Source organism: Ranitomeya imitator, chromosome 1 (assembly GCF_032444005.1).
Source record: "Ranitomeya imitator isolate aRanImi1 chromosome 1, aRanImi1.pri, whole genome shotgun sequence".
NCBI lineage: Eukaryota > Metazoa > Chordata > Amphibia > Anura > Dendrobatidae > Ranitomeya > Ranitomeya imitator.
The window spans coordinates 1,235,785,109-1,235,799,151 of record NC_091282.1 but is presented as its reverse complement, the minus strand read 5'-3'; the positions used below and the strand labels follow the sequence as shown (position 1 = coordinate 1,235,799,151).

Genomic DNA, 14,043 nt, shown 5'->3' with positions numbered 1-14,043 from the left:
GTCAGATGACAGCGTGGGAACCAGCAGTTGTGACCGGCGGTAAAAAGCAGGCGTCGCTGATTGGAGTATTCACCAGTCGGCGGCTGGGCTATAAATAAATCCTTTTTTAAAAAAAATTATGTGGGGTCATTTCTATTTTTCATAACCAGCGCAGGAATAAACGACAGCTGCAGGCTGCAGCCCTCAGCTGTCAGTATTATCATGGCCGGTAATCAAGAATAGAGGAGTCCCCACACCATTTTTTTTAGTGATTTAAATAAATACGAAAAACGGTGTGGTGTCTCGCCCCATTTTTGATAACCAGCCGAGCTAAAGCAAACAGATGGGGGCTAGTATTCTAAGACTGTTAAGGAGAAATCGATATTGCCCCCCAACCTAAAAATAGCAGCCCACAGCCACCCCAGAATAGGCGCATTTAATAGATTCGCCAATTCTTACGCTTTGCCCAGCTCTTCTCACGTGCCCTGGTGAAGCGACAAGTGGATTAAGAGGTTTGGAGTTGATATGAGCTGTTTTATGGCCGCTGACATCAAGCCCAGGGCTTAGTAATGGAGAGGCATTTGTAAGACGCCCCATTCCTAATCCCGTAGTTAGAGTGTAAAAAATACACAGCCAGTCTAAAGTGCTGTATTTGAAATAAAGACACTGACACCTTTATTTTAAATAAAAAAGAAAAGTTATACTCACCTTTACACCTACCGTAATCCACTGAAGCCCATGTCACCTGTAAAGGACAAAAAATAATAAACCACCATATTCCTCACCTGTCCGACGAGAAGCTAATCCTCCGATGCCCATGTCACCTGTAAAAGACAAAAAAATAATAAACCATATTCCTCACCTGTCCAACGAGAAGATAATCCATATTTGTCCCACGACGATCCTGGATGATTTGGAGAGCAGTCTAATAGATGCATTTTTTTCTGGGACAGCTGTAGGCTGCTATTTTTAGGCTGGGGGGGCCATATCCATGGCCCCTTACCAGCCTGAAAACACCAGCCCCCAGCTGTCTGCTTTATCTTGACTGGTTGTCAAAAATGAGGGAGACCCCACACGTTTTTTTTAAATTCTTTAAAGAATTTTAAAAATGGTGTGGGACCCCTCTATTCTTGATAAATAGCATGTAAAAGCTGACAGCTGGGGGGCTGCAGCTGTCGGTTTTGCCTGTGCTAGTTATCAAAAATAGAAGTGACCCCACATCATTTTTTTACATTTATTTATAACACAGGCGCCAGCTAATGAATACTCTCATCAGCCTCGCCGCTCTCGCCGCTATCAGCGACAGTAGGCATACGCTGATAAGGGTAATACTGTTTCATCAGCCGACGCCTGTGACTGGCAGTAACCTTTTTACCGAGAGTCACAGTTGCTGGCTCACGTGCTGTCATCTGTATGACAACATGGGAACCGCAACGCTCTGACCGGCGGTAACAATCATACCGTCAATCAAAGCTCGTGTTTGCCACGTTGTCACGCAGATGACACCGTGGCAAATAATCATTAGGGCCTCCCAATCATGTGAATGGGATACAGGTTTGGGTTCGAGTTTGGGTACTGTTTTGGTACCTGAATCAAACTTTTTTTAAATGATCAACTTAACCTGAATATCCACAAGTTCACCCATCACTACTCATGAACATTAGGTAATGTAAGAGAGGCCTTTGGTTGCTTAGAGGTTACCTTGAGTTCCTTTGTGACCTCACTGATTATTAGAAGCCTTGCTTTTGGAGTTAACTTCGATCACTTCTGGGGAGAGTAACATGGCCTTGAATTCTCTACACAATCTGACTGTGCAGTGATGGAGTCTGTACTCTCTCTCTCTCTATATATATTTTTTACTTTTTCCCAACTGCTGAGCCTAAAACAATTCTTCTTCTGAGGTCATTGGAAATATCCTTTTTTCCTGCTATCACACACTTCCACTAATGTGCTGTGAAGATCAGACTTTGATAAGTTCCTGTTCCTTAAGTAAAAACAGGACACCCACTCACACCGGATTGTCACCCATTGATAGGAAACACCAGATTCTAATCTCACATTTACATTATCTGCTAGTCATAAAGGATGACAGACTGTTTGCCACTCACATACATCCACAATTTAAAACATGTCTGTCTTTTTTCATTTTGACTCTACTATCTATTTTTCTATCTATCTATCTATTATCTATCATCTATTATCTATCTATATATTATTTATCTATTATCTATCTATATATTATCTATCTATTATCTATCTATATATTTATTATCTATCTATTATCTATCTATATATTTATTATCTATCTATTATCTATCTATATATTTATTATCTATCTATCTATCTATCTATCTATTATCTATATATTTATTATCTATCATCTATCTATCTATTATCTATATATTTATCATCTATGTATTTATCTATTATCTATCTATATATTTATTATCTATCATCTTCATCTATCTATTATCTATCTATATATTTATTATCTATCTATCTGTCATCTATCTATTATCGATCTATATATTTATTATCTATGTATCTATCTATCTATCTACGGTATATATTTATTATCTATCATCTATCTATTATCTAACTATATATTTATTATCTATCATCTATCAATGTATCTATTATGTATCTATATATTTAATATCTATCTATCGACTTTTTCCTCAGTCATCCCCTCCCCCCCCATTTTGCCGCGTTCCTATTAATATCATATTTAGATGGAATCTATTTTACTTGTAGATGAAGAATATTTTTTCGCTCTTCCTATTTCGGGACGAGTGCGTCTGATCGTCGGTACGAAGCTTAAGAAGGTTGTGACCACTCATAAGAAGAGAAGCCGCCCCGCGCTGACCCTGAGGACGGGCGTAATTGAAAGGAAGCGTCTCACTCCTGGCTGCATTATTTCTTTACACGTTCTAGAAATTTTCTTAAGAAATGATCTGTTCTTCGGTGACCTCACATCTCCGACCTTGGGTTATTAATTGAGGAATTTGGTATCATGATCGATGTGTTGGTGTGACAATAGTATTCATGACGTTGCCGGAGGATGGGGGTGGGGGGCGGAGATGTGTCCGGCAGGGAATATATATATATACACTAAGGTCCCTGTCCAGATACAGAACAGCTCCAAGGAACATCCCAGATCGCTGGAGTCATGGCAGCCATGTCTTACAGTGGACTCGCCGTCGCCTATTTCTGCTTTTTAGCCTTGTCGTCGGCGTGTTATATACAGAACTGTCCCATAGGAGGAAAGAGGTCGGTGATAGACTTCATGGACGTCAGAAAGGTAAGAGGCTTTACGGCAGCAGACTGACTCTGAGCTGACACTTTCCACTATAGGAGACTGGAGAGGACTCTTGGTGGTTTCTCCTCCTTCTCTTGAACCTTGCCTATCAGGGAAGATGGACCCTTCTCAGAATTGTTCCTTTGAGTCTCTCGCCACCCATTTTGAGAGGTTATGACTATATGAATTAGAAGTCCCGTCTTCATTACCCACTATGAGGACTGTTTCTAGCTTATTACATTGACATGATACATTGATTATTAATATTAATGGTGCAATACCCGATATGTCCTGTAGAGGCGCTGTAGGGAAATAGCTCAGGTGCTGTTAGATTCCAAGCTAATCGCCAGAGATTTCAGCAACCAAACTCCCTGTGAAAAGCTTATAATTCGGAGACCTTTCCAGGGGTTTTCCAAAGCGGAGAGCCCCTTTAACGTCAGCTTTAAGGCAACTCTCAACTTTTTATCATGATGGCAGCATTTTGTGATGATTCATTTCATATTTTAGTGATTCACAGCTCCGTTCTCTTGACAGGGCCATGAGCGGATACATTTCTGTCTTTAGACATAGCAAATCTTTTGCTCCTCCTGATTATTTTTGCACACTTTATGGTTCACTTTATAAAACAAAAAAGTTCCAAATTGTTGCACTAATATTATGAATTCCATAGTTTTCCATTTCTTTATAATAAAAAGTAACAGAAATCAAGATAAATTTCCCCTTGAGGTGTAAAGAAGAACATGTAAATATCAGGCCATGGCCACTAGGGGGAGCTTGTTGTTCAGCGTTTATCCATAGAGCTCAATGATAACACAGAGCATTTCAGCTCCCTCTAGTGGTGGCTGCCGGTAATCAGCATGTTGTTTTTTTACATCTTTGTCTAGGGAGAGGGATTGGAGCTTTGTATCAGAAAAACGGAGCTCCGACTACTATCGGGACATATTAAAAAATAATAAGCGCAGAATTTGGACATATTTATAAAAAATAAGAGTTGTACACATGGACAGTACATACGATACAGTCTAGCTCTGCTACATCTGGATGCATGTATGTAATATCAGAGACTACCATGTATTGGAGTAAGCAGGATTCTTCTTGTCCGTGCTTTACACTGCAGCTCTGCCTCCTGTGCTCCTCCGTGCTTTACACTGCAGCTCTGCCCTCTGTGCTCCTCCATGCTTTACACTGCAGCTCTGCCTCCTGTTCTTCTCCCCGCTTGAGACTGTAGCTCTACTACCTGTGCTCCTCCATGCTTTACACTGCAGCTCTGCCTCCTGTGCTCCTCCATGCTTTACACTGCAGCTCTGCCTCCTGTGCTCCTCCGTGCTTTACACTGCAGTTCTGCCTCCTGTGCTCCTCTGTGCTTTACACTGCAGCTCTGCCTCCTGTGCTCCTCCGTGCTTTACACTGCAGCTCTGCCTCCTGTGCTCCTCCGTGCTTTACACTGCAGCTCTGCCTCCTGTGCTCCTCCGTGCTTTACACTGCAGCTCTGCCTCCTGTGCTCCTCTGTGCTTTACACTGCAGTTCTGCCTCCTGTGCTCCTCTGTGCTTTACACTGCAGCTCTGCCTCCTGTGCTCCTCTGTGCTTTACACTGCAGCTCTGCCTCCTGTTCTTCTCCCCGCTTGACACTGTAGCTCTGCTACCTGTGCTCCTACATGCTTTACACTGCAGCTCTACTACCTGTGCTCCTCTGCTTTACACTGCAGCTCTGCCACCTGTGCTCCTCTGTGCTTTACACTGCAGCTCTGCTACCTGTGCTCCTCCGTGCTTTACACTGCAGCTCTGCTACCTGTGCTCCTCCGTGCTTTACACTGCAGCTCTGCTACCTGTGCTCCTCCGTGCTTTACACTGCAGCTCGGCTACCTGTGCTCCTCCGTGCTTTACACTGCAGCTCTGCTACCTGTGCTCCTTCCTACTTTACCCTGCAGCTCTGCTACCTGTGCTCCTCCGTGCTTTACACTGCAGCTCTGCCACCTGTGCTCCTCTGTGCTTTACACTGCAGCTCTGCTACCTGTGCTCCTCCGTGCTTTACACTGCAGCTCTGCCTCCTGTGCTCCTCCGTGCTTTACACTGCAGTTCTGCCTCCTGTGCTCCTCCATGTTTTACACTGCAGCTCTGCTACCTGTGCTCCTCCATGCTTTACACTGCAGCTCTGCCTCCTGTGCTCCTCTGTGCTTTACACTGCAGCTCTGCCTCCTGTGCTCCTCCATGCTTTACACTGCAGCTCTGCCTCTTGTACTCCTCCATGCTTTACACTGCAGCTCTGCCTCCTGTGCTCCTCCGTGCTTTACACTGCAGCTCTGCCTCCTGTGCTCCTCCGTGCTTTACACTGCAGCTCTGCTCCCTGTGCTCCTCCGTGCTTTACACTGCAGCTCTGCCTCCTGTGCTCCTCCGTGCTTTAGACTGCAGCTCTGCCTCCTGTGCTCCTCCTGCTTTACACTGCAGCTCTGCTTCCTGTGCTCCTCCATGCTTTACACTGCAGCTCTGCCTCCTGTGCTCCTCCATGCTTTACACTGCAGCTCTGCCTCCTGTGCTCCTCCATGCTTTACACTACAGCTCTGCCTCCTGTGCTCCTCCATGCTTTACACTGCAGTTCTGCTCCCTGTGCTCCTCCGTGCTTTACACTGCAGTTCTGCCTCCTGTGCTCCTCCGTGCTTTACACTGCAGTTCTGCCTCCTGTGCTCCTCCGTGCTTTACACTGCAGCTCTGCCTCCTGTGCTCCTCCGTGCTTTACACTGCAGCTCTGCCTCCTGTGCTCCTCCGTGCTTTACACTGCAGCTCTGCCTCTTGTACTCCTCCATGCTTTACACTGCAGCTCTGCCTCCTGTGCTCCTCCGTGCTTTACACTGCAGCTCTGCCTCCTGTGCTCCTCCGTGCTTTACACTGCAGCTCTGCTACTTGTGCTCCTCCATGCTTTACACTGCAGCTCTGCTTCCTGTGCTCCTCCGTGCTTTACACTGCAGCTCTGCCTCCTGTGACTGCAGCTCTGCCTCCTGTGCTCCTCCGTGCTTTACACTGCAGCTCTGCCTCCTGTGCTCCTCCGTGCTTTACACTGCAGCTCTGCCTCCTGTGCTCCTCCGTGCTTTACACTGCAGTTCTGCCTCCTGTGCTCCTCTGTGCTTTACACTGCAGCTCTGCCTCCTGTGCTCCTCCATGCTTTACACTGCAGCTCTGCCTCCTGTGCTCCTCCGTGCTTTACACTGCAGCTCTGCCTCTTGTGCTCCTCCGTGCTTTACACTGCAGTTCTGCTCCCTGTGCTCCTCTGTGCTTTACACTGCAGCTCTGCCTCCTGTGCTCCTCTGTGCTTTACACTGCAGCTCTGCCTCCTGTGCTCCTCCGTGCTTTACACTGCAGCTCTGCCTCCTGTGCTCCTCCGTGCTTTACACTGCAGCTCTGCCTCCTGTGCTCCTCCGTGCTTTACACTGCAGTTCTGCCTCCTGTGCTCCTCTGTGCTTTACACTGCAGCTCTGCCTCCTGTGCTCCTCTGTGCTTTACACTGCAGCTCTGCCTCCTGTGCTCCTCTGTGCTTTACACTGCAGCTCTGCCTCCTGTGCTCCTCTGTGCTTTACACTGCAGCTCTGCCTCCTGTGCTCCTCCATGCTTTACACTGCAGTTCTGCCTCCTGTGCTCCTCTGTGCTTTACACTGCAGCTCTGCCTCCTGTGCTCCTCCGTGCTTTACACTGCAGCTCGGCTACCTGTGCTCCTCCGTGCTTTACACTGCAGCTCTGCTACCTGTGCTCCTTCCTACTTTACCCTGCAGCTCTGCTACCTGTGCTTTTCCATGCTTTACACTGCAGCTCTGCCTCCTGTGCTCCTCTGTGCTTTACACTGCAGCTCTGCCTCCTGTGCTCCTCCTTGCTTTACACTGCAGCTCTGCCTCCTGTGCTCCTCCATGCTTTACACTGCAGCTCTGCCTCCTGTGCTCCTCCGTGCTTTACATTGCAGCTCTGCTACCTGTGCTCCTCCGTGCTTTACACTGCAGTTCTGCCTCCTGTGCTCCTCCGTGCTTTACACTGCAGTTCTGCCTCCTGTGCTCCTCTGTGCTTTACACTGCAGCTCTGCCTCCTGTGCTCCTCCTTGCTTTACACTGCAGCTCTGCCTCCTGTGCTCCTCCATGCTTTACACTGCAGCTCTGCCTCCTGTGCTCCTCTGTGCTTTATACTGCAGCTCTGCCTCCTGTGCTCCTCCATGCTTTACACTGCAGCTCTGCTCCCTGTGCTCCTCCATGCTTTACACTGCAGCTCTGCCTCCTGTGCTCCTCTGTGCTTTATACTGCAGCTCTGCCTCCTGTGCTCCTCCGTGCTTTACACTGCAGTTCTGCCTCCTGTGCTCCTCCGTGCTTTACACTGCAGCTCTGCCTCCTGTGCTCCTCTGTGCTTTACACTGCAGCTCTGCCTCCTGTGCTCCTCTGTGCTTTACACTGCAGCTCTGCCTCCTGTGCTCCTCCATGCTTTACACTGCAGTTCTGCCTCCTGTGCTCCTCTGTGCTTTACACTGCAGCGCTGCCTCCTGTGCTCCTCCGTGCTTTACACTGCAGTTCTGCCTCCTGTGCTCCTCTGTGCTTTACACTGCAGCTCTGCCTCCTGTGCTCCTCCTTGCTTTACACTCCAGCTCTGCCTCCTGTCCTCTTCCATGCTTTACACTGCAGCTCTGCCTCCTGTGCTCCTCTGTGCTTTACACTGCAGCTCTGCCTCCTGTGCTCCTCCTTGCTTTACACTGCAGCTCTGCCTCCTGTGCTCCTCCATGCTTTACACTGCAGCTCTGCCTCCTGTGCTCCTCCGTGCTTTACATTGCAGCTCTGCTACCTGTGCTCCTCCGTGCTTTACACTGCAGTTCTGCCTCCTGTGCTCCTCCGTGCTTTACACTGCAGCTCTGCCTCCTGTGCTCCTCCATGCTTTACACTGCAGCTCTGCCTCCTGTGCTACATTGCAGCTCTGCTACATGTGCTCCTCCGTGCTTTACACTGCAGCTCTGCCTCCTGTGCTCCTCCTTGCTTTACACTGCAGCTCTGCCTCCTGTGCTCCTCCATGCTTTACACTGCAGCTCTGCCTCCTGTGCTCCTCTGTGCTTTATACTGCAGCTCTGCCTCCTGTGCTCCTCCATGCTTTACACTGCAGCTCTGCTCCCTGTGCTCCTCCATGCTTTACACTGCAGCTCTGCCTCCTGTTCTCCTCTGTGCTTTATACTGCAGCTCTGCCTCCTGTGCTCCTCCATGCTTTACACTGCAGTTCTGCCTCCTGTGCTCCTCCATGCTTTACACTGCAGCTCTGCCTCCTGTGCTCCTCCGTGCTTTACACTGCAGCTCTGCCTCCTGTGCTCCTCTGTGCTTTATACTGCAGTTCTGCCTCCTGTGCTCCTCCATGCTTTACACTGCAGCTCTGCCTCCTGTGCTCCTCCGTGCTTTACACTGCAGTTCTGCCTCCTGTGCTCCTCCATGCTTTACACTGCAGCTCTGCCTCCTGTGCTCCTCCGTGCTTTACACTGCAGCTCTGCCTCCTGTGCTCCTCCGTGCTTTACACTGCAGCTCTGCCTCCTGTGCTCCTCTGTGCTTTATACTGCAGCTCTGCCTCCTGTGCTCCTCCATGCTTTACACTGCAGTTCTGCCTCCTGTGCTCCTCCATGCTTTACACTGCAGCTCTGCCTCCTGTGCTCCTCCGTGCTTTACACTGCAGCTCTGCCTCCTGTGCTCCTCCATGCTTTACATTGCAGCTCTGCTACATGTGCTCCTCCGTGCTTTACACTGCAGTTCTGCCTCCTGTGCTCCTCCGTGCTTTACACTGCAGTTCTGCCTCCTGTGCTCCTCTGTGCTTTACACTGCAGCTCTGCCTCCTGTGCTCCTCCTTGCTTTACACTGCAGCTCTGCCTCCTGTACTCCTCTGTGCTTTATACTGCAGCTCTGCCTCCTGTGCTCCTCCATGCTTTACACTGCAGCTCTGCTCCCTGTGCTCCTCCATGCTTTACACTGCAGCTCTGCCTCCTGTGCTCCTCCATGCTTTACACTGCAGCTCTGCTCCCTGTGCTCCTCCATGCTTTACACTGCAGCTCTGCCTCCTGTGCTTCTCTGTGCTTTATACTGCAGCTCTGCCTCCTGTGCTCCTCCATGCTTTACACTGCAGCTCTGCCTCCTGTGCTCCTCTGTACTTTACACTGCAGCTCTGCCTCCTGTGCTTCTCCATGCTTTACACTGCAGCTCTGCTCCCTGTGCTCCTCCATGCTTTACACTGCAGCTCTGCTCCCTGTGCTCCTCCATGCTTTACACTGCAGCTCTGCTCCCTGTGCTCCTCCATGCTTTACACTGCAGCTCTGCCTCCTGTGCTTCTCTGTGCTTTATACTGCAGCTCTGCCTCCTGTGCTCCTCCATGCTTTACACTGCAGCTCTGCCTCCTGTGCTCCTCTGTACTTTACACTGCAGCTCTGCCTCCTGTGCTTCTCCATGCTTTACACTGCAGCTCTGCCTCCTGTGCTCCTCCATGCTTTACACTGCAGCTCTGCCTCCTGTGCTCCTCTGTGCTTTACACTGCAGCTCTGCCTCCTGTGCTCCTCCATGCTTTACACTGCAGCTCTGCTTTTTCAGAACAGTTGTTGCATATAATACAGATCTGCACTATGCCTTGTGATGGTGGGGGTAGTAGTTGGTGAGAAGGGGCAGTAAGAACCATGAAATATACAAACTCTGGGTAGATGTTGCAGCAGGACCCCAGCAATGGTGCTGATCACAGAGCGGGGGGATGTGAGGTTCATTGTGGAGGCAGAAATTACAAATACAACTCGTCCCTTCCATTTTATAGAAGATGTAGCAGAGCTGAATATTTTTTTTGTTGATAGGATTTCCTGAAGTGGCCATGAAACTTAATAAATAACAAACTCAGCTCTGTTACATCAGTAAAAAACCAATTGATTAATGAATGTAAACTCTGCTACATCTGTGTTCAGTGTTTCATAAACCCGACAAATGAATCACTCTGTGTATGAAATCTACAAGTGACACACTCCTCTCTGCTACATCTGGCCTCATGCTAAAGCTTTGTTGTACTTTTATCAGCGCCCAAAAAATTAGTGCAGTGTGGACCGATAACTTCTCATGATAGCACATGATCAATGACTGACACAGCTCTGCTACATCCGCACCGCTGTGCTGGAGGAAATGTTATGGAATGATCAGGAGACTGTCAAGGAGCAAGAGAAAAAGAACAAATCCAGCCCTGCTACATCTGAGTTACAATATTATTAGTGAACCATCACACAGCAGAGGGTTCGTCATAATGTATCAGTGCAGGATAGTGGTCTCCGACCTATCGCTTGTGGGACTATAACAACCAGCATGCCTAAATAGAAAGTGAAAAACAGTGACTACTGGTAATATGTGTCGCACAGCGCCCCTCTCTGGTGGAGGCTGGTACTGCAGGTGATGGTGTCTTCTCTCCTTTTTAGTGTATTCCCTGCGGACCGAGGAACAAGGGTCACTGCTTCGGGCCCAACATCTGCTGCGGAGAGGAGCTGGGCTGTTACTTCGGCACAACCGAGACCCTGAGATGCCAGGAAGAAAACTTCCTCCCTTCACCCTGCGAGTCTGGCAGGAAACCATGTGGGAACAATGGAGGAAACTGCGCCGCCTCCGGCATCTGCTGCAATCACGGTGAGAGGCGAAGCAGATCCGTCATGGAAGATGCTACCGACCGGGCGCTGCTAAGGGCCCACATTGCCAAAGCTCCAGCGGGGCCCCCAAATATTATAAATCTTTAATAGCAATAGTCTTTTTCTATAGGCCAAAGGGACTTTTAGGGCCCCCCAGGCTCCAGGGCCCGGGTGCGATTGCAACCCCTGCACCTGTTGTAGTTACGCCCCTGACTGAGGGGTCTAAGGCAGGGGAAAGGGTTTATTGTGGTAGGAACCCGAGGAACGGGTATTGTCCGACCATTGGGGGCGCACTCCTGACATACAGGTGTACATCAGTCCAATCCATAGGTTTAATCTTGAGGATCAGCCATGAATATTTCCAACCACCTCCTGGGAGGCCCCAAATATCTGCAGAATAGAATAGGACTGGGCTGCAGTACCCGGCCCGGCCACAGGGAATGCTGTTCCTTCCTCCTGCTGATCAGTCGATAGGACTGGGCTGCAGTACCCGGCCCGGCCACAGGGAATGCTGTTCCTTCCTCCTGCTGATCAGCCGATAGGACTGGGCTGCAGTACCCGGCCCGGCCACAGGGAATGCTGTTCCTTCCTCCTGCTGATCAGCCGATAGGACTGGGCTGCAGTACCCGGCCCGGCCACAGGGAATGCTGTTCCTTCCTCCTGCTGATCAGCCGATAGGACTGGGCTGCAGTACCCGGCCTGTCCACAGGGAATGCTGTTCCTTCCTCCTGCTGATTAGCCGATAGGACTGGGCTGCAGTACCCGGCCTGTCCACAGGGAATGCTGTTCCTTCCTCATGCCGATAGGACTGGGCTGCAGTACCCAGCCCAGCCACAGGGAATGCTGTTCCTTCCTCCTGCTAATCAGCCGATAAGACTGGGCTGCAGTACCTGGCTTGTCCACAGGGAATGCTGTTCCTCCTGCTGATCAGTCACTTGGACTGGGCTGCAGTACCGGCCTGTCTACAGGGAATGCTGTTCCTTTCTCCTGCTGATCAGTCACTTGGAATGGGCTGCAGTACCCGGCCTGTCCACAGGGAATGCTGTTCCTTCCTCCTGCTGATCAGTCACTTGGAATGGGCTGCAGTACCTGGCTTGTCCACAGGGAATGCTGTTCCTTCCTCCTGCTGATCAGCCGATAGGACTGGGCTGCAGTACCCGGCCTGTCCACAGGGAATGCTGTTCCTTCCTCCTGCTGATCAGCCGATAGGACTGGGCTGCAGTACCCGGCCTGTCCACAGGGAATGCTGTTCCTTCCTCCTGCTGATCAGTCACTTGGAATGGGCTGCAGTACCCGGCCTGTCCACAGGGAATGCTGTTCCTTCCTCCTGCTGATCAGCCGATAGGACTGGGCTGCAGTACCCGGCCTGTCCACAGGGAATGCTGTTCCTTCCTCCTGTTGATCAGCTGGGAACTCGATCTCCACCAATCAGATACTTCCTGTCCGCAATATTAAGATTCCGAAAACCCTTTTATGTCATCGACCTATGCTTTGAACATTACAAGGACTTCTTTTTAATTTCCGGATTTTATCCCATTAATATTTTTAGCCATGATAAGTGTCCTGTAAACACAGCTGAAGGTTTGTTACAATGTATCAGTGCAGTTCTATGGATTTTAAAGCTCATATAAGAATTTTTTCACTGATACATTGTAACAAACCTCGTAATTAGTTCTAGAAGGTTTTCCAGTCTCTGTCCATCACCCATAACCAGTAATGGACGGATGAGAATCCCGCCAGGAGTCATAATACGATGGCGATGCGCTTACGGGCTAGCCGTTATAATGTACGGGCCGCTATTATAATCCTCCCTCGTGTTTTTTTCCCACAGAGAGCTGCACGATGGATCCGGCCTGTGACCAGGATTCTGTATTTTCTTAGTCGGTGTCTTCAGAAATGGTAAAACATCTCCAGCGCAGACCCTGAGAGCAGTGATCCCACCACACAAGAAGGAGGACCCCCGCCGCCGTGTATAGATGTACTGTACAGTGAATAAAGACCTGAAACATGGCCACGTGTGCGTCTCTGCTTCACCAGTGCTGCCAGCGACAGCCCCCAAACTGATCCCCTGTATGGGGGGGGATGAGCAGAAATACAGAAATACCAGTGGTGCTCTGCTGCCCTCTAGTGGTAGAATGTTGAACGTCATCATGACATTCCTGTGTATATATGTATACAGCAGAGTGCAGGGGGGCTGCAGATAACTGGGGGCCTGGTGCACAATCAGTAGAGGGGCCTCATGCTGCCAGTTCAGAAACTAACAATGGCCATATAGAAATATGGCCGGCTAGTCTGACTTTTACCTGCACTGATGGGTAGTGATGTCCCTGTTAGTCTGGAGCATGAGGAGGAGTAACCAGGAGAGGCCGGGCCCCTACGAGACGTCCTGCCCGGATGGCGACTTCTGCAGCGCTGACATCTAATGGGTGCAGAGAACCTGTAACCTCAAAGACAGGAGAAGCAGCGGCCTGCAAGCATTTCACTTAGTTTAAAATGGAAAATTCCTTTAAATAGTTATTCATCCCACACAAAAAAAAGAGGTCCCCTATCCGTATGATGGAGTGTAGCGTGCTGATTGCTGTGATCCGACCCTGTGACTACTACAGCGATTCACAGACACAGATAGCTGGTAATTTGGGGGCTCTTGAGTGATTTCCCCTGATAAAGAAGACGGTCATACAAAAATTCAGACAGTTCTCTATTACTAGACACAGAAACAGGGAGTACAGATGTAAGGGGCACAGATGTAAGGGGCACCAGGACCATAGTCGTGGCTGAGAGTATTTGTTTACACGCGCCCTGGTCTCCCTCCACATAAAAACAATGTCCCTTTGTCAGTGAACCTGTCTCTCCATTCTCTGAACCATCAGGGTTTCTTCTGGTCTGTTGCAGGCTCACTCCCGACGATTGTACACCAATAGAGAGAGAGTCCAGTTCCAACTTTAAACGAGTAACTTTACTGCTGTCCTTCCTCAGCACGTCCAAAATCAATTACAGCATCGACATAGGGTTCCACACAATTCTCATCCTTCACTTTCCCTGTGCTCTCCCTCATATCCTTCAGCATGTTTCCAGGTCATGTTAACTTGTCCAGGACTGCAGCGTCCTCCCTGCCCAGCTTCATTACTT

General features: G+C 49.3%; 1 protein-coding gene across 1 annotated transcript; it reads left to right on the top strand.

Annotated features, from left to right (window-relative positions):
- Positions 1–3,111: 3,111 nt before the first annotated feature.
- On the top strand, positions 3,112–12,924 carry LOC138658398 (mesotocin-neurophysin MT). Its single transcript, XM_069745836.1, has 3 exons — positions 3,112–3,280; positions 10,711–10,915; positions 12,746–12,924. Exons 1-3 carry the CDS (start codon positions 3,149–3,151, stop codon positions 12,793–12,795), a joined length of 387 nt encoding a protein of 128 aa, XP_069601937.1. The 5' UTR covers positions 3,112–3,148; the 3' UTR covers positions 12,796–12,924.
- Positions 12,925–14,043: the final 1,119 nt, after the last annotated feature.